Source organism: Cervus canadensis, chromosome 26, assembly GCF_019320065.1.
Source record: "Cervus canadensis isolate Bull #8, Minnesota chromosome 26, ASM1932006v1, whole genome shotgun sequence".
Taxonomy (NCBI): Eukaryota; Metazoa; Chordata; class Mammalia; order Artiodactyla; family Cervidae; genus Cervus; species Cervus canadensis.
In genome coordinates, this window is record NC_057411.1 from 36020313 (window position 1) to 36041803 (window position 21491).

Consider the following 21491-nt stretch of genomic DNA (forward strand, 5'->3'; position numbering starts at 1 on the left):
AAAAAATGTGCACTGTTTCTCCCGTGGCCTATCATGGTAGTCTGATCAATGTCACACTTACTTTTGTGATCCACGAGGTATTTGAAAGCCCACTGTAATTTAGACAAAAGTCGTTCTCAAGATTGGTATGAATTTTGATAGGTAATTCTACTCCAGATTTTAGACGGTTGAATAAACTTCCTTCATCTCCAAAACATCACAGGTCACAGATCAGATATTCGAACAGCACATAAATGATTACGTGCCACATGTTTCATGACAAACGCTTAAAGCTGATTTAAAGGGGAAAAAAGCAATCTCCAGAATAAATCAAGTCGGACGGTAATACATATTATCCTGAAAATAGCTAAGTGACCTTGGATGAATTCCAGATGACTCTTCTGAGGCAAAGTTTCCCTATCACAGGTTACAGAAACTCTGGGCTGGGCCTGGGGAGCCAGAGTTCCTGGGCTCCTTCCGTCCAGCTGCAGGGAGTTCATCTCTTTGCCCAGTGTGCTACACAAACGGGGCCACACACTCTAATGACAAAGACAGAAAACACTGTTCTAAGTTAAGCATTTCCTCATGTGTAAAATGGAAATGGTAACTTCCTTACAGAGATCTTGTGAGAAGCACAGAAAAATGTGCAAGGGGGAGGAGGAGAATACAATGATTATCATAAAATCTTACTTGGATATGATGATAAATTTAATTTGAAAAAATTCCCAGAGGATAAAGAGAGATGCTTCAAACATGAAAAGCAAGATCTCACCTGACCAGAGGATGCTAACAAATTAATTGTTGTCAGAAGCATCCAACCTCTACTGGCTTCTTCACTCTGATTGATTTCCAAGAACTGGACTATGGCCCGACTTGCAGCCTCTATAAAACCAAAGGGAAATCATTAGGTGGAGATAAATCACATGTAAAATATGTTAAAGAAAGTAATGTTTTATTGGTATATGCAAATATTATCATATTAGTACAGAAAAGTAAAAGTCAACTGATACACTTTAAGAAAAAGTATGTCACAAATTAGTCAAAAAAAGTCATGGAAGAAGGGAAATTTGAGTTAAATTTGCCTGGAAAACAAGTATATGTCTGTCTGGGAAATAGAGGAAGGGAGAGAAGCAGAGATTAGGCATACTGCTTTAAAACCAAAGTGTGGCCAGAGGAATGATCAAGATAAAGAACTGTAATAACACAGGGTTCATTCACATTCTAGAAGAGCATATGCTGAGAATACTGTCTAATATCAACAGCAGTGATAGAAAGCGCCTATTTATGAAGGAAGGTAAGCTAAGGGGCTGTCTGTACTTGACTCTTTGGGCAAGAGGGAGCTAATGTAGTTTCTTGAACAAAGTAGATGACGAAGGGATTATTTCAAAATGATTAATCTAGAGTGATGTGTATGACAAACTAGAAAGGCAAAGAGATTGATAAAACAAATTAAGAGGCTGGCTCAGTGAGAAACACAAGGGGTGACCTGAGCAGCTGACATTACGAAGATGGAAACAATGACGAAGTCATTCATAGAACTGTAGTGTTGGAAAAATCAGTGAAAGTCAATTTAGCTGATTATATTTTTAAGGATAAGGGAAAATGGATAAGCCCGAAACCATGCATTTAATTTTATCAGTATAAAGTTCATCAATTTTCATACTGATATACGAGATGAATTAAAGTAAAAAAATAAGCCCAATCTCTTCACTCTAAGTCAACATGCTAAGTTACCAATGTATACTTCAGTTCAGTTCAGTTCAGTTCAGTCGCTCAGTCATGTCCGACTCTTTGCAACCCCATGAATTGCAGCACGCCAGGCCTCCCTGTCCATCACCAACTCCCGGAGTCTACTCAAACCCATGTCCATCGAGTGGGTGATGCCAACCAACCATCTCATCCTCTGTCATCCCCTTTTCCTCCTGCCCCAAATCCCTCCCAGCATCAGGGTCTTTTCCAATGAGTCAACTCTTCGCATGAGGTGGCCAAAGTACTGGAGTTTCAGCATCAGCATCAGTCTACTTAACACATGTCATAAAGATGCAGGATGCAGAATAAACAGAATTTAGATTAGGACTTCCCTGGTGGCTCAGGTGGTAAAGCATCTGCCTACAATGCAGGAGACCCTGGGTCGGGAAGATCCCCTGCAGAAGGAAATGGCAACCCACTCCAGTATTCTTGCCAGGAAAATCCCATGGATGGAGGAGCCTGGTAGGCTATAGTCCATGGGGTCGCAAAGAGTCAGACACAACTGAGCGACTTCACTCACTCACAGATTACTTTAGAGGTACTGCTTTCTTCCATTTAAGACAATAAAGATAAAAGAGTTTTATTCAATAACTGAATAATATAAGACTAATGTATAATACTGTGCTCAGCATATTTCGTCTTTATATACTCCCATTTGAAAGAACATTTTAAAGGGGAAATTTTTTTAGCTACTTATTTGTACTGACTCTTAATTGTATAAGAAGGACTGTTTTAAGTACTTGTAGATTTAATTCATTTCATCTTTACAAAAACCCAGTAAGTTACTTTCTATTCTTATACACCTTGGTGGAGGGTGGTTGTTTAGTAGTCGCTGTCATGTCCAACTCTTGCTACCCCATGGACTGGGAACCTACCAGGCTCCTCTGTCCATGGGATTCTCCAGGCAAGAGCATGGGAGTGGGTAGCCATTCCCTTCTCCAGGGGATCTTTCCCGACCCAGGGATCAAACCCGTGTCTCCTGCACTGCAAGAAGATTCTTTACTGGCTGAGCTACCTCTTATTGCAACATAAATTGAGAAATGGAGAGGATAAGTAATTTGTCTAGTCAGGGACAGAACTTATATTCAAATCCAGGTTGCCTAGCTTGTAAAAGATAAAGACAGTGATAGAAAATTTTTATTGGAAAAGAGAAGTCAACTGAAGCCTGGCTTACTTCTGATATTCAGTATCTCATAAGTGTTGAAGTTATTGTATTCACACTCACTGATTTATAGTCTCTTGCTCCCCTCTAGGAAAAAAGACCATGGGAGTCGACCCTTGGTTGCCTTGTTCAGAGCCTGATCCCCTGTGTGGAGCGCATTATTGGCACTAAGTAGGAGCTCAATAAACACCTGCTAAGAGCGAATAAACAACCCAGGGAGATCACAGAAGGACACATGGAACTCAACTTCTCATGAACACTAGGAGGTCTGGATAATTTGGCTATAAAGGGGGAGTAATACCAAAAAAGCAGCATTCTAAGTTGATTAAATAGAGAAAGAAGAAAACAAAAGAATACCACTGAGAAATCATTTTAGCAACCATGATTTAAAGTAAAAGTCACTCAGTGGTGTCTGACTCTTTGCGACCCCATGGACAGTCCATGGAATTCTCCAGGCCAGAATGCTGGAGTGGGTAGCCTCTCCCTTCTCCAGGGGATCTTCCCAACCCAGGGATCAAACCCAGGTCTCCTGCACTGCAGGCAGATTCTTTACCAACTGAGCCACAAGGGAAGCCCAAGAATATTGGAGTGGGTAGACTATCCTTTCTCCAGTGGATCTTCCTGACCCAGGAATCGAACTGGGGTCTCCTGCATTAAAGGTGGATTCTTTACCAACTGAGCTATCAGGGTTTAAGGTCATTGGTAAAAACTAACCTGCAAATTTGTCCTGTAAGTCTACAATGGACCCAGGCATTTGCTATTACATGTAACAGGAGGAGTCTTTCCTTGATAGCAATTAAATGCTCATGTAAGGAAGATAGCTCCTTCCCAGTTGGCTAAAATTCTCAATCAAAAGCTGACATGCTACGCTTTCATTTCCTAGGCTTCTTCAAAACTAGACAACTTTGGTTTTAAATTGTGGAATTCTATTTCATAACTCAATATCTTAAAAAAATACTTGCAGTGTTCAAATTGATTATTTCTCAGTTAAACCATATAAGAGATTTCTAGTTCATTAAAAAGAAAAACACTGATTAGCAAATCAACTTGTTACCACTATCTATGTCTTTCACAGAGAGAAAAAAGATTTTGAAGAATTAAACCTACATTAAAAGAGGAAGTTATCGTCCTGGTACAGAATCTAGAAAGCTACAGATAAGACACATTTTGAGTGACTCTGGATTCCACCCATATTATTTAACACTATTAACAATAAAAGAAGATTGGACAAATGTATCTTCACTGCTCTTCAGTAGGCTGCCAATTACCAACAATGAATACCAATGCTTATTTTGAGAAGCAAAATATCAAAAATGTTTCTTGGTTTGAAACAGTTCCAAATATCTGATTAATGGCATTTATAAGTGTGTGTGGTTTCCTTCGTTTTCATTGACAATGAACATTAAGATATTCCTCAAGATACAAAAAAACAATGTATTTACAAAAATGTTGTTATTAAAGATTACAGCAGCTCAGTAGATTGCTGAACTGACTGAATGAGATACTAACTAGGAAAATAAACCTTGAAAAGGATTAAGGCAGTATAATTATTAATGGCATCCATTTAACAATTTTACCACCTTAATAATAACTGCTCTTTTTGAGAAAAAGGTGGTGAAGACGGGTTACATCAGCAATAGCGTATAATGGCATTATCTGATTTTGAATTATAGGAGCGTACAAAAAGGTCTGGGGGCTTCCTAGGTGGGTCAATGGTAAAAGGTTCACCTGCCAATGCAGGAAACACTGCACATGTGGGTTCAATCCCTGGGCTGGGAAGATCCCGTGGAGGAGGAAATGGCAACCCACTCCAGTGTTCTTGCCTGGAGAATTCCATGGACAGAGGAGCCTGGCCGGCTACAGTCCATGGGGTTGCAAAGAGCTGGACACAACTGAATAGCAACTGAGAAGACAGAGGTCTGGACAGTAGTTGTGGCTGAGTGATAGAGAGAGACAGGAAACTCTCATTGACAAATAAGTTATCTTTACATAACAAACGTATTCAGAAGAACTTATTTACTCTCATCTATTTCAGCTATTTGTTGTTTAGTCACTAAGTCATGTCCAACTCTGAGACCCCATGAACTGCAGAATTTCAGTATATTGCTATTCAAAACAACTTAGTGGGATCTCCCAGTTTTTATTTTAAATGAGTCAAGAAGCTCACTCTAAAAGTATGGAATATTTAGTGTTCTCTTTAAAATAACTATGTAGACTAGAAAGTAATTTTAAATTAAACCTCTGTAAACCACAGAATTTCTTAAAATTCTGAAAGAAAAACACTTCTAGTCAAAGAAATATTGTATTACAAACTAGGAGGCTTCCTTGTAGCTCAGACGGTAAAGAATCTGCCTGTGATGCAGGAGTCCTGGGTTCGATGGCCAGGTAGGGAAGATCCCCTGGAAAGGGCATGGCAACCCACTCCAGTACTCTTGTCTGGAGAGTCCCACGGACAGAGGAGCCTGGCAGGCTAGAGTCCATGGGGTCACAGAGTTGGACATGACTGAGTGACTAACACTACTACTACTATTATGAACTATGAATTCCTCTAATTCTTAACAAATGCAAATTTAAATGCTGATTTAAGATTATAAGAGTTAATGAAATGAACATTAGCCCATCTTGAGAGTTGCCAATCATTTGATTTAAGCTTTAGCTTTCATGCTGCATTTCAATGCATACAGTTAGGCTAAAAATTACAGAAATGGAGTTAGTCAAGCTCATTATTAGGTTAAGTAAGAAAAGAATGCAGACAGTTTTCAAGGAAATGTAAGTTCCCAGTCTACACTGAGAGAATACGAGTAAACTCAATCAGACAGCGTTCAGAACAACCAGAACACAAAATGTGTTAGCAGTAAGTGTAATACAGTAATTGTTCCTTGGCAAAGTCCATTTAAAGCATAGTTATTTTCAAACTTTTGCTTCAGGATGATAATCTGAGGCACGTCAGTAGTACTATTACACTTCTCTCATTAATAATGTAACCAAGCCCTAAACACCCCTTCCCACCAACCCCTATTCTCAAAAAACAAAACAAAACAAAAACAAAAGAACCCACTTTCACGTTAGTGAGAAAACAGTATTCGAACTCATAGCTTCCATGCATCTTTCCATTTGATAATACGTAACCACATCTTGGGAATGAAATTACCTGAAGGTGTTGTGGCTTTGAAATCCTTGGAGGAGAGCGGGGCACACTGTTTTTCTGTTTAAAAAAAAAGTCTAGGTTGTCTACTTTGGGATTCACTTCATTATACTAATCATGGAGCAAGATGCTGGACATGGTGCCAACTGAGGTCAGCACCCCTGGCTTCTCTATCACCGTGCTGCTGCCCAGTGGGGACTGCACCACTGGGTGTAACAGTGGTACCCAGCATGCAGCAAAGTCCTTAATACTAAGCCGAAGATACTAGTTTTACACAGGTGAGAATTTTCTGTTCCAGTGATGTAAATCGACCATGTGACGTTAAGCACCTTAAGAATTAAGCAGCTGCGTAGGCTGAACTTAACAGATAACTAGAAGAGACAGAGAAAAGTCTTAAGCCATGCTCTGTACACAATACGGCCACAAAAGTATATATTTTCTCAAATTAGATGAGAGTTACTACATATTTTTAACAAAACCACAGGCAGGCAATAACTAAGTCAAAATTAAGAGACAGAGAGAAGAGGACTAATGTACTGCAAATCAGCCCATGTACTCAATTCTACATGTTGATCTACCTAAAACTTTCCACTTTTACTAACTTCTGATGGATAGGTCTAAACAACAGAATTGCTGATAAGCATGGTTCCTCCTGATATATCTATAATGCATGTAGGAAGTGATTTGGTAAAAAGACTTGATATGTGAAAGGTGATTAGGTAACAAACAAAATAAGTATTTCACAGCAAGTTCAGAGGAGTCCTGGAAAAAAACTTGCTCTGACACAAAAAAATAGACCCAATCTTCAAAAGAAGAACAGAGGGTTCATTCTACCTGCCTTTTTTTGGACAAAAATTACGTGCATGTATATCTTAACAAAATTACTTTCAATGATAACTTCCTATAAAAGGTTATGTGAGGTATTGAAAGCAGCTGAACTCACAGAGGGAAAGTCGAATGGTGTTGCCAAAGGCTGCGACGAGGAAGCGAAGCTGCTGATAACTGTGTATGAAGTTACAGCTACTGAAGATGAACAAGTTCTTGAGACCTGCTGTTCAACACTGCATTTACAATTAACTGTATTGTACATGGAAAATTCTATGAAGAGGGCACATGTCATGTTTTTACCAATAAAAATCAACTGATCAATCAATCAATCAGAGAACCAGAACAGGATATGCAAGAAGAAAATGATTCAGGATGCACCTAGCACCTCAAAATCTAGAATTTCTTTCCTAGGAAAAGATCCAAAAAATCTCCATGAAAGTACTTTTGATAACAACATTGATCAAACTTCCAATGTTCAAGACTGAAAATGAAAGAAAAGATGTAAAGATTTCAATAGCAAGAGTTCTTATTGCAAGGTTAACTTAGGGGGTACTCCAAAACTATGCTTTTCTCACGTTAGCTGGCTTTTCTAACACTCCTCCAATTTTCAAAGCATGATGGGGAGGGAGGGGGAGCAGAGAAATCCTATGGCGAAGTCAGTAAAAAATTTATTGAGCACCTAATCATGACATCTGGTCCCATCACTTCATGGCAAATAGATGGGGAAACAATGGAAACAGCGACAGACTTTATTTTCTTGGGCTCCAAAATCTTTTTTCTTGGGCGGCAGATGGTGACTGCAGCCATGAAATTAAAAGACACTTGCTCCTTGGAAGAAAAACTATGACAAACCTAGATAGCATATTAAAAAGCAGAGACATTACTTTGCCAACAAAGGTCTGTCTAGTCAAAGCTATGGTTTTTCCAGTGGTCATGTATGGGTGTGAGAGTTGGACTATAAAGAAAGCTGAACACCGAAGAATTGATGCTTTTGAACTGTGGTGTTGGTGAAGACTCTTGAGAGGCCCTTGGACTGCAAGGAGATCAAACCTAAAGGAAATCAATCCTGAATAGTCATTGGAGGGGCTGAAGCTGAAGCTGAAGCTCCAATACTCTGGCCACCTGATGCAAAGAGTTGACTCATTAGAAAAGACCCTGATGCTGGGAAAGATTGAATGCAGGAGAAGGGAACGACAGAGGACAAGATGGCTGGGTGGCATCACTGACTCAATGAACGTGAGTTTGAGCAGGCTCCGGGAGATGGTATGGACTGGAAGCCTGGTGTGCTGTAGTCCCTGGTGTCGCAAAGAGTCGGACACGGCTGACCGACTGAACAACAACAAGTCTATAACGTGTATTCTTTTAGGTGATAAAGGTATGAACACAACAGACAATAAAGCTAAATAACTAAATAAACAAGATATTTTCAGATGATGATGGAAGCTCTAAAGGAAGCATTTAAGATGACTGAATAACTACTAACTGGTATGGAGAGAGAGGACAAAAGATCAATTGAGATAGGGTGATTTGAAAAGGTTTCTCTTCTGGAGGTAAAACTTACAAAATTGCACTGAATCTCACTGATTCTGAATTAATTTCAAAATTAATTTTCAAAGTTAATTTTTGAAATTAATTTGTAATTAATTTCAAGAGTTTAAAACTAAAAATGACATGGAGTTACACAGTATGAAAAAATATACCTTAAAATACCTACAAACAAGATGTCACCAGCGGAGGAAGTGGACAAAGGAAGGGAAAAAGGGGCTCTATGTACTATTTTGCAACTCCTGGTGAGTCCCAAAGTATTTCAAAATAGAAGGTTAAAAAAAAAAAAAGGTGTGTAATTACTACTGTAATTAACAATGAGACATCTTCTCATCCATTTAAGATACTTTCCATTATTTCTAAAAAAATAGCCCTACAGATATAAAATAGTAAAGAGATTTAGGAATAACAAATCTCCAATGCAGAAAAATGTTTTTCTACAAACATGCAAATTAAATATTCATAAAGGCAGCAACAGACAAGAGTATAAATAAGCTTTGGAATTTTTTTTTTTAACCTAAAAATATCACACCAGAAAGAAATTGCAATGACTGGAGTCAACATGTGACTAAGAAATTTCCCTTCACACTACCTATTTAAAATAGTTAAAAAGGCATAAGACACACAAATCTTATATTTTAGAAAGACTTTTCACTTCCATAGGAGCAATTGAAATCAACAAAGATTAAAAAAGTATGCAACCCCATTTTGGGTGGAAGGTTACTTTAAACTATTTTAATCATCTCTCACTAGACTTGCTTCAAAGAGTACAAACATAATTAAAACTGCCTCATTTTAAAAGCTATGCATCAATTCATATAATGTAGTTTCTGATTAATAAGAGATTTTGGTTCTCAATCTAAAAGCACTTTAATGTCTGTTGCTCCAAAGACTCCATGATGGGCCCCCTGTTAAGACGACAGGTTGAGCACATGCACTGATCTCTTTTCCATCCTGAAACCTAGCTGCTATAAACTGAATTGTGTCCCCTCAGAATTCATATTTGAAGCCTTAACCCCCTCATGTGATGGAATTTGGAGATGGAACATTTGGGAAGTAACTGGGTTCAGTCTTTGGGAGGGTGGGGCCCTCATGGTAGAATTAATGCCCTTATAAGAAGAGACATCAGAGAATTCTCTCTCTTCTGTAGGTGAGGCCACATGGGGAAAGAAGCCATCCGCAAGCCAGCAGGAGAGATCTCACCAGAAACCAATCATGCTGGCACCATGATCCCAAACTTTCAGCCTCTAGAACTGTGAAGAAAAATTCCTGTTGTTTAAGCTACTGGTCTATGTTATTTTGTTACAGCAGCCCATGCACACTAATACACCCACTGAAATCGTTGTTTAAAAGGACTTTGTAAAAAGTATAAACCCATAAGAACTAAAACAAAACAAAACAAAAACAAAAACAGGAAAGGTGAAAACAACAACATTTTGAATACTAAAACAGCAGAGAATTTAGCAGTAAGTGATTTAGCAGACTCTCGAATCTAAAAGCAATAGCAAGGAAAATACAAAAGCAACTAACTACAACAGAACTTTCCAGAGGCTAATGAACGAGTGGCACTAAACACCTTTAGAAGCAGAAATGAACGTGGGTCAGAAGGACTGGTGACGTAGCAGTATGTGTAAGAGCAGCCAGAGCCCAGATCCTCGCTCCTATGTGGGCACTGGACTGGAGACTCAGTCACTACAAGGAAAAACTGAGGGTGTCTGGACCGGGCTGGAAGGAGGACAATGATATTACAGCAAGCACAGTTGTGGGTGCATCACAGATGAGGTAGAAATAGAAAGCTCATGTACTAAATGTTGAGGGTCCTCAGACCTGTCTCCCACTTAGCTTCTAAAGTCTTCAGAGTCAGACATATACTGTCTAAGTAAAGACTGGACGTACTTTCCCAGGGACTGTCTAGCTCAAGGGAAAGATGGTCAAGAGAATGTCTCAGCAAGATGACCCTGGGTTGAGGCCACCGCTGCAGGCTCCACCCACAACTGCAAGGCTGCCTGGCAACCTTCCAAGGCTCCATTCTAATACAGCAGCAGAGGGCCAAGGGTGAGACATGTGAGGACATTCTTTAAAAGACTGAGACAAAAATAAGCTAAACAACAACAAAAAACCTGAAAGAAACAGACTAGTGAGAAGAAAAAAAAATCTTAAAAAAACAAACAACAAAAAAAACCCCTCAGAGAGCTAAGAAAAAACAGCACCAATAAAGGTAGGGGAAGGCAGAATCTCTCAGAAATTAAACGTGTCATGTCACAAAAAACAAAACTCACAGAAGGAATAGATGGCAAAACTGAAAAGCTCTTTTAGCAAATAGAGTATTAAAAAAAAAAAAAAAGAAAACAAGTGAGGAAAGATAAGAAAATGAAAGGAAGAGACTTAGGGGTTCATCTGACAAGAAAAAGAAAACAGAAGGGAGGATATTATTATGTAATGATTCATGAAACTTTCTCAAAATTAAAGGATATGTATTCCCAGGTCCAGTGTACTCAGCATAATGTACAAAAATAAGTCCACTCCAAGGCATGTTATCATGAAATTTTAGAACAGGAGGGTCAATGATAGGATTTTAAATGTTTCTATAAAAAACAGAATCAAAACAAAAACAAACAAAAAAGGCCATAGAGAAAGAACTGAGAATCTAGATAGCTTCAGATTTCTCAACAGGAGAACAGGAATCTAGAATATAATGGAGAAATGATTTTTAAATTCTGAGATAAAATGATTTTGAATCCAGAACCTGATGTATCCACTGAAAGGGGGATAAATGTCATGCAAGCCGTGAGGTTTTCCAAAATGACCTTGAGACATCACCCTGGGCCGCCTGGAGAAGGACCAGCTAAGACCTACCACTGCCCATGCTCCCAGAGGTGCTGCACCCACGCTCAACATCCTAGGACCCTCGCAGCTTCTGTTCTCTGTAGGAGGGCTTGTAATTTCCTCTGGGCCTCCAAATATCTTGGAACTAAGCAGCTACCATTCTCACACAACTCCTACAAATATCGAATAGGGAAGGACTCAGGTCCAGAACTCAAAGTTTAGATCACAGTTTGCATTTCTTCACCGTTAAGACTGCATTTATGCTCTGGGCAGGTGGAATATCCCATGCACACTTCTCTGTGAGGTGATGAGGGTGATGGATCTGTGACTTCTTCTGTCTTGTTGAAGACTGGTTCTATAAGTTTCCCCTTTTCTGCAACAAAGCCATCCTATGTGACGTGATAAAGTCTGTTTGAAGCCCTGGTACCTGAAAGCTCATCACCCTAAACTTATCACCTTTCTTGTATAAGAGGAAGACTCATTTTACACAGCAAGAGTCAAAGAAAGTTTCACTCACAGATTTCTAAAAACAATGAAACAATCAAAAAAAATCCAAAAGCAAAAATGATAACTGCAATGCACCTTTTCTCACGAAGCTGCTGGAAAAGATATGTTACCAAAAATGAGGAAGTTAATTTGAGAAAAAAAGACGTGAGATTCAGGAAACCAAGGCTCTATCTCAAAGAAGTGGAAAGACATCTCAGGATGATGTAAGTTAAGATGTAAAAATGACAGCCATCCAGTTGGCCAAAAGAGCAACTATTGCAGATCAAAGCAGGCAGAAGGTTCTGGAAGAGCTATTTGCAAGATGAAATTGACAGAACATCTGACACCTTCAGTCATATTAAGGGGAAATTCAGAAAAACATAGGAGTAGGGGAGGAAGAATGTATTAATGAAAATGTAGAAAACCTAGTTTTTTTTTTTAAAGGCAATTATTAACTAGTGAGAGATGTGGAGAAGTTTTCAAGAAAGGCAGTGTAATCAGAGTATACCATATTGCTCAACTTTGCATAGTGTTTTCAGACACAATATTATAATGAATACTGAGCTAATCAAATTGTGATAGAACGATATGGGGATACAGAAGTGTGCATCTGTGGGGTACTTGTGGTGAGCTTAAAAGTCTCACTGCTCTTGTGGGAAGTCAGAAGATAGAATCTAAATATGAAAAATCAAGGGCACCCACTGTAAGCACATTAGAGACAGAGAAGTAAATATCAAAAGCAGTTAAGAGATGTAAAAAGTTACTGCATCTTAAGAGTGAAAACAGGATGAACCAGGATGGTGGAAGGGAGATACTGTTTTTAATAAATCTATAAACTATTTGACCCTTAAAACCATGCATCTGTATACTTTTAAAACTAAAAATAAAAACTAAATTAAAAAATAGTATTATATAACAAAGGCAGTAAGTACTGTTACTATTGGAAAAATAGTAATTCGATGGATGGAAACGGTAAGGGATTTTCCAAACAGATAGTAGAAGCAAAACCTAAATTATTGATTTTTTGGCCTAATGCTTCGGTAGGAAAGCAATCACTCAAACAATTGCTACAAAACCAAAACAATGAGGTAAAAATAAAGGTAAAATCCTTCAAATTTATTGCTGCTTTAGAAAATGACTAATGGTAATTATAACCAAAACAGCTTATTTTAATCCTGATTAAAAGGAATAATACTTTATGAAATTTAAAATTACCTAACTATGAGTAAGAACAGTTATTTGGGCAGTGATTACAAAAGGCCTACTGTGTAAAGGCCTGTGGTAAAGACTGTAGGTTATGGTCTACTGGAAAGAAGAAAGATGGTCTGCTAGAAAGATACATACATAAACATCACTTGGGAAGCTAAACAGATGAGAGAGAACTGTTTCTTTGATTAAGGGAATCAAGAAACATTCTGTCTAGGAAGTGCGACTTAATCCAAACTGAGATTTAGATGTACTAAGATACGGGGATGGGGGAGATGCTTCTTCCTCGGTGATGCATCACAGGGATAGGAAAAAAGAGCACACACAGGACTATAAGCAACTTATTTTGGTTGAAATACACTGAAATATAACAGAAAAAGATAACAAGAAATAAAAAAGGGTAGGCAAGCGCGCACATGCACGCGTGCGTGTTTGTATATTTCCAGAGTGTTTGTGTGTGTGTATTTCCAGACCCTGAGTTTGTGCTGAATGTCATGCTAGGAATTTGGATTTTGTTCAGAAGGAAACAGAGTGTGTTAAACGGTGAGGGCAGGGGCAGCAGTGGTCCGTGGGAAGCAGTCCCACTCCACTTGAGAGGAGGAGGTGCTGATACCAACAGAAGCATGTGACCGCAAGAAAGGGAATGGGAAACTGTATTAAAGCCTCTGGGCTTAGAACTGGGTCAATTTTCTGCTTGGTTTTAATAGCACTTTTACCAAACTGTCTCTTCAAATAAATCAGTTTTGGCTGGTTTCTGTGACAAATACCTGTGGATTTGTTTGATGCTCTCCTTCGAATTTCTGTCACCATCAGTCGTGAGACTTGTGTTGTGAACTGCAGCAGATCAGAAAATTTTTCTGTCATTGTATTTGGCGGAGCATTTCCAAAAACCTGTGGATGACAAAAACATTTTTAATACAGCTCTGTCAACTTTTTTCTTCTATTGTGTGCTTTTAAAGGTGTGGTGTGACTTGAAAATCAAGTTTAAAAAACATATATGCTTGCACAGTTATTTCGGATCTGAGTAAGCTTAAAATACAACTCTTACAATAAATCATACCTAGCCACATTTCTTTATGCATGTAAAATAATTTCTGGGATGATGAGTAAATAAATGAAATGTAAAAGCCAAAAATTACTTATCTATAACATTTGAACTAATCTTACTAATAAACTTAAGAAAATATAATTTCTCGGAAGAAATCTAAATTAAGAAATTAGAGAAAGGTGGTAAACTGCTTTGATGGCAAAGAAAAAGACATATCAGAGGGTAAAATTCAGGGACTTATCTAGTGTTAAGTCCTAGGCTAAAATACAGAATTCACTAAACTCATATATCAGACTTTCTAAATTCTAACTTCAGTAATTCCCAAAACAAGACGGTTAGCCAAAAGAATCAAATAAAGAATATGAATGAGAAGGTCATTAAATATACTTAAAAAAAAATCTACAATGAATGTACTTAAGAATAAATCAGGGCTTCCCTGGTGGCTCAGTGGATTAGAATCTGCCTGCCAACGCAGGAGACACAGGTTCAATCCCTGATCTGGGACAATCCCACATGCCCCTGGGCAATCAAGTCCAGGCACCACAACCACAGAGCCTGTGCTCTAGAGCCTGGAGTCTGAACTACTGAAGTCCAAGGCCCTAGAGCACATGTTCCACAACAAGAGAAGCCCCTGCAATGAGAAGCCCACACACTCAACAATGAGTACCCCCCATTCGCCACAACTAGATAAAAGCCCACACAGCAACAAAGACTCAGCACAGCCAAAAATAAGTAAAAATATTTTTTAAAAAAGAATAAATCACTCTTAAACTGGTAAGGTTCAACAAATAGAATAAGAAAACAAAACCTGACAGACTGTAATATGAAAAGAAAGAGTACTATAATAGCTATATAACTGGATGCGTCTGGAATATTATTTTTTAAAAATCTCTTTATAGCTAAAAGGGAATTCTGTGTCTCCTAACACCATAATGATAGCTCTCTATTATAAAATTAAACAATATTTTGTATTCTTATTTACTCTTCAAATTTCACCCAAAGGGAGGAAATATATCTTACTCAGCATCGTATTCCTTGTAAAGCCAGCATCCTGCCTTTAAAAGGGATGTTTCCTAAATATGGTTGTCTTCATGCTGCCTGTCTGTACAAACAAATTCTAGAAACTCTTTAGGTAACATGGAAGGACACAAATTATAAACAAAAGCTTCCCAGATGGCTCAGTGGTAAAGAATCCGCCTGCCAGTGCAGGAGATGTGGCTTCAATCCCTGGGTCTGGAAGATCCCCTGGAGGAGAAAATGGCAGCCCACTCCAGTATTCTTGCCTGGGAAATCCCATGGACAAAGGAGTCCAGTGGGCTACAGTCCATGGGGTCCCAAAGAGCTGGACACATCTTACTGGCTGAGCACAATAAACAAAAAGTAAGAAAGAAAACAAAAATAAGCAAATTTTTTTAAAAATCAAGGTTAGGCACATGGACTGGAAAAAGATCTCTATATTTGCCACATTTTAGTCACGAAGTTTGGATCAAATACACAGGAGGAAAAACCTAGTGAGTTATATAGTCCACGACATCCTTAGGTAAGAAAAACACACACTTCAGGAAGTACTTCTGCTCCTCGTACTATAGAAATGTTCTTCCAAGGTTCCTAATAAAAGAATATAGCTTATAATATCCTTGTAATAGAAATGTTTCTCACATTCTTACAATAGATAGCATATTTCTTACAATCACGCTCAAATAGAGCAGGGACTACCAAACAAACAATAATAAATCAATTCTACAGGGTGTACTTTCATGCAGGTAGTCTGGTTGTTAACTTGACAGAAAATTTGAAATCATCTCGAAGAACAAATAAACTGTTCTCTTTAGGAAATCTTCAATAAATTGTTTTTCTGTTGGAATTCTGATATTATGTGCTTACAGTTACTCTTTGTTAAATAAAACCCATCTTCTTTAAAAAACTGAAGATAGATTAGAAATTGAGAAGGCTAACAACACATGCTTGAATAGCCAACCTATCTGCACCCAGAGATGAATATGTAACTGCCTACAGAAGATGTTTACAAAATAACTGCATATTTTGCTCAGGCAGTGCTTAAGCAAACTTAAGCTTTTGTCAAACTGATTTAAAGTAGATAACTATTTACATTATTCAAAATAAGTTGATGTATATCTTGATCTTAAGAATTAATAAGCATTATTTTATTCCTATGAGTAATGCAACTATGTAAAGTAGCTCATTTCTTAGATAGTACAAGCATATGATATTCAAGCAGTCTTCATGCTAAGTGAACAATACACTGTTAAAAAATGTAATGAACTTTTCATACAAATCCTGATATTTACAGCTGTATTTCCACATGGAAATTTTTTTTTTTTCTGAAAGCTATCTTGGTTGAACTGACCAAAAGTCAATGTCACGCAGGAAGGACCAAGTCATATTTGCTCATCTGAAATGAACAATGATTGATTCTTTGACACAAACAACCTTTAGTGATCCTACACTACTGATTAATTCACTCACTTATTTACTCATAAATATTTACTGGTCTCTTATATATGATAGGCAATATTCAGAGCCATGAATATAAGGATAAATAAAGAATTGTGAATACAAAGGCAAATAAAGCAAGTATGATTCCCAGAGCTCATGGAATCTACATTTTAGTACAGGAGATGAATGGTAAGATATTTCACAAATGAAAATTATGTTGGATAGTTATAAAGGAAGTAAACGGGGCACCTGAAAGGGAATGCCTGGAGTGAGACAAGGTAGTCGTAAAAGCTCTCTGAGACACAGATGCAGAGAACAAACAAATGTATAGATACCAAGTGGGGAAACAGGGTGGGATGAATTGGGAGATTGAGATTGACACATATATATACTCAGTTCAGTTCAGTAGCTCAGTCGTGTCCGACTCTTTGCAACCTCATGGACTGCAGCGCACTAGGCCTCCCTGGCCATCACCAACTCTTGGAGTTTACTCAAACTCATGTCCATTGAGTTCGTAATGCCATCCGGCCATCTCATCCTCTGTCTTCCCCTTCTCCTCCTGCCCTCAATCTTTCCCAGCATCAGGGTCTTTTCAAATGAGACAGTTCTTTGCCAAAATCAGGTGACCAAAGGACTGCAGTTTCGGCTTTAGCATCAGTCCTTCCAATGAATATTCAGGACTGATTTCCTTTAGGATGGATTGGTTGGATCTCCTTGCACTCTAAGGGACTCAAGAGTCTTCACCAACACCACAGTTCCAAAAGCATCAATTCTTTGGCACTCAGCTTTGTTTATAGTCCAACTCTCACATCCATACATGACTACTGGAAACACCATAGCCTTGACTAGATGCACCTTGGTGGGCAAAGTAATGTCTCTGCTTTTAAATATGCTGTCTAGATTGGTCATAGCTTTTCTTCTAAGGAGTAAGCATCTTTTAATTTCATGGCTGCAGTCACCATCTGCAGTGATTTTGGTGCCCCCAAAAATTAAGTCTGTCACTGTTTCCCCATCTATTCGCCATAAAGTGATGGGACAGACGCCATTATCTTCGCTTTCTGAATGTTGAACTTTAAGTCAAATTTTTCACTCTTTTCTTTCATTTTCATCAAGAGGCTCTTTAGTTCTTCTTCACTTTCTGCCATAAGGGTGGTGTCATCTGCATATCTGAGGTTATTGCTATTTCTCCTGGCAATCTTGATTCCAGCTTGTGCTTCATCTAGCCCAGCATTTCTCATGATGTACTCTGCATATGAGTTAAATAAGCAGGGAGACAATATACAGCCTTGACATATATATATACTATTGTGTATAAAACAGACAACTAATGAGAGCCTCCTGTATACCACAGGAAACACCACTCAATGCTCTCTGGTGACAGAGGACCTACATGTACACGTGTGGCAATTTACTCTGCTGTGCAGCAGAAAGTAGTTCAGTTCAGTTCAGTTGCTCAGTCGTGTCTGTCTGTGACTACATGGATTGCAGCACGCCAGGATCTCCTGTCCATCACCAACTCCCAGAGCTTACTCAAATTCATGTCCATTGAGTCACTGATACCATCCAACCATCTTATCCTCTGTCATCCCCTTCTCCTCCTGCCTTCAGTGTTACCCAAATCAGGGGCACTTCCAATGCATCAGTTCTTCGGATCAGGTAACCGAAGTACTGGAACGTCAGCATCGGTCCTTCCAAAGAATAATCAGGACTGATTTCCTTTAGGATTGACTGACTGGATCTCCTTGTTATCCAAGGGATTGTCAAGTCTTCTTCAACACCACAATTCAAAAGCATCAATTCTTCAGTGCTCAGCTTTCTTTATAGTCCAAGTCTCACATCCATACAAGATTACTGGAAAAACAATAGCTTTGACCAGATGGACCTTTGTTGGCAAAGTAATGTCTCTGCTTTTTAATATGCTGTCTAGGTTGGTCATAGCTTTTCTTCCAAGAAGCAAGCATCTTTTAATTTCATGGCTGCAGTCACCATCTGCAGACTGATTTCCTTTAGGACGGAAGATTCTGGAGCCCCCAAAAATAGTCTGTCACTGTTCCCATTGTTTTCCCATCTATTTGCCATCTATCTTCCAAGGAGCAAGCATCTTTTAATTTCATGGCTGCAGTCACCACCTGCAGACTGATTTCCTTTAGGACGGAGATTCTGGAGCCCCCAAAAATAGTCTCTCACTGTTCCCATTGTTTCCCCATCTATTTGCCATGAAGTGATGGAACTAGATGCCATGATCTTAGTTTTCTGAATGTTGAGCCTTAAGCCAACTTTTTCACTCTCCTCTTTCACTTTCATCAAGAGGCTCTTTAGGTCTTTGTTTTCTGCCATAAGGGTGGTGTCATCTGCATATCTGAGGTTATTGATATTTCTCCTGGCAATCTTGATTCCAGCTTGTGCTTCATCCAGCCCAGCGTTTCTCATGATGTACTCTGCATATAAGTTAAATAAGCAGGGTGACAATAAGCCTTGACATACTCCTTTCCCTATTTGGAACCAGTCTGTTGATCCATGTCCGGTTCTAACTACTGCTTCTTGACCTGCACACACATTTCTCAGGAGGCAGGTCAGGTGGTCTGGTATTCCCATCTCTTTAAGAACTTTCCACAGTTTGTTGTGATGCGCACACTCAAAGGCTTTCACATAGTTAATAAAGCAGAACTAAATGGTTTTCTGGAACTCTCTTGCTTCTTCGATGATCCAGCAGATGTTAGCAATTTGATCTCTGGTTCCTCTGCCTTTTCTAAATCCAGCTTGAACATCTGGAAGTTCACAGTTCACGTACTGTTGAAGCCTGGCTTGGAGAATTTTGAGCATTACTTTACTAGCGTGTGAGATGAGTGCAATTGTGTGGCAGTTTGCGCATTCTTTGGCATTGCCTTTCTTTGGGATTGGAATGAAAACTGACCTTTTCCAGTCCTGTGGCCACTGCCGAGTTTTCCAAATTTGCTGGCACATTGAGGGCAGCACTGTCACAGCATCATCTTTCAGGATTTGAAATAGCTCAACTGGAATTCCATCACATCTACTACCTTTGTTTGTAGTGATACTTCTGAAGGCCCACTTGACTTCTCCTGTGGAGATACGCGTCAGTGGCCTGCTGCAGGGGCAGGGGCTCTGAGGGGCTCTGGTTGCAGCAAACCAGGGTATGGTATTAGCCCTCTTGGAGGAGCTTACCATTAACCCCACCATAGAGCTGCCAGCACTTACACAGGACTGGGGAAACAGACTCTTGAAGGGCACAAACAAAACCTTGTGCACACCAGGACCCAGGAAAAAGGCGCAGTGACCCCACAAAGGACTGATCCAGACTTGTCCAAGAGTGTCCAGGAGTCTCCAGAGGAGGTGTGGGTCAGGGGTGGCCTGCTGCAGAGTTGGGATGAGACCTTTTGAAGGATGTCACCATTATCTTTATTACCTCCACCATAGTTTGGCCTCAGGCCAAACAAAAGGGAGGGAACACAGCCCCACCCATCAACAGAAAATTGGATTAAAGATTTCCTGAGCATGGCTCCACCCATCAGAAGAGGACCCAGTTTCCCCCACAGTCAGTTTCTCTCAGTCTCTCCCATCAGGAAGCTTCCATAAGCCTCTTATCCTAATTCCTCAGAGGGCAGACAGAATGAAAATCACAATCACAGAAAACTAACCAATTTGATCACACGGGATGACAGCCTTGTCTAACTCACTATGAGCCATACCATGAAGGGCCACCCAAGTTGGACGGGTCATGGTGGAGAGTTCTGACAAAACATGGTCCACTGGAGAAGGGAACCGCAAACCACTTCAGAATTCTTGCCTTGAGAACCCCACAAGCAGTATGAAAAGGCAAAAAGATAGGACACTGAAAGATGAACTCCTCAGGTCAGTAGATGCCCAATAGGCTACTGGAGATCAGTGGAGAAATAACTCCTCAAAGAATGAAGAGACAGAGCCAAAGCGAAACCACCACCCAGTTGTGGATATGACTGGTGATGGAAGCAAGATCCCTATGCTGCAACCAATAATGTCGAAGAAGCTGAACGGTTCTATGAAGACCTAGAACTAAGAGCCAAAAAAGATGTCCTTTTCATCATAGGGGACTGGAATGCAAAAGGAGGAAGTCAAGAGATACCTAGAGTAACAGGCAAATTTGGCCTTGGAGTACAAAATGAAGCAGGGCAAAGGCTAACAGAGTTTTGCCAAGAGAACGCACTGGTCATAGCAAACACCCTCTTTCAACAACACAAGAGAAGACCGTACACATGGACATCTCCAGATGATCAATACCGAAATCAGATTGATTATATTCTTTGCAGCCAAAGATGGAGAAGCTCTATACAGTCAGCAAAAAAAAAAAAGACTAGGAACTGACTGTGGCTTAGATCATCAACTCCTTATTGACAAATTCAGACTTAAACTGAAGAAAGTAGGGAAAACCAGGAGACTATTCAGGTATAACCTAAATCAAATCCCTTAGGATTATACAGTGGAAGTGATAAACAGATTCAAGGGATTAGATCTGATAAGATAGAGTGCCTGAAGAACTATGGATGGAGGTTCCTGACATTGTACAGGAGGCGGGGATCAAGACCATCTGCAAGAAAAAGAAATGCAAAAAAGGCCAAATAGTTGTCTGAGGAGGGCTTACAAATAGGTGAGAAAAGAAAAGAAGGAAAAGCTTTTAAGTTTCATTAGGTCCCATTTGTTTAGTTTTGCTTTTATTTCCAATATTCTGGGAGGTGGGTCATAGAGGATCTTGCTGCGATTTATGTCGGAGAGTGTTTTGCCTATGTTCTCCTCTAGGAGTTTTATAGTTTCTGGTCTTACATTTAGATCTTTAATCCATTTTTGAGTTTATTTTTGTGTATGGTGTTAGAAAGTGTTCTAGTTTCATTCTTTTACAAGTGGTCGATCAGTTTTCCCAGCACCACTTGTTAAAGAGGTTGTCTTTTTTCCATTGTATATCCTTGCCTCCTTTGTCAAAGATAAGGTGTCCATAGGTTCGTGGATTTATCTCTGGGCTTTCTATTCTGTTCCATTGATCTATATTTCTGTCTTTGTGCCAGTACCAT

At 39.3% G+C, this 21491-nt stretch overlaps 1 protein-coding gene across 6 annotated transcripts in view; it reads right to left on the reverse strand.

Moving 5' to 3' along the window:
- Nucleotides 1–21491, reverse strand: part of WDFY3 (WD repeat and FYVE domain containing 3) — a 279012-nt gene that overhangs the window by 162542 nt on the left and 94979 nt on the right. For all 6 annotated transcript variants that reach the window (XM_043448026.1, XM_043448024.1, XM_043448022.1 and 3 more), the window contains 2 exons: nucleotides 13694–13817; nucleotides 752–861 (listed from right to left, as the gene is read on the reverse strand). In XM_043448026.1, the coding sequence (XP_043303961.1) occupies nucleotides 752–861; nucleotides 13694–13817 (234 nt within the window). The remainder of the gene's footprint in view (nucleotides 1–751; nucleotides 862–13693; nucleotides 13818–21491) is intronic.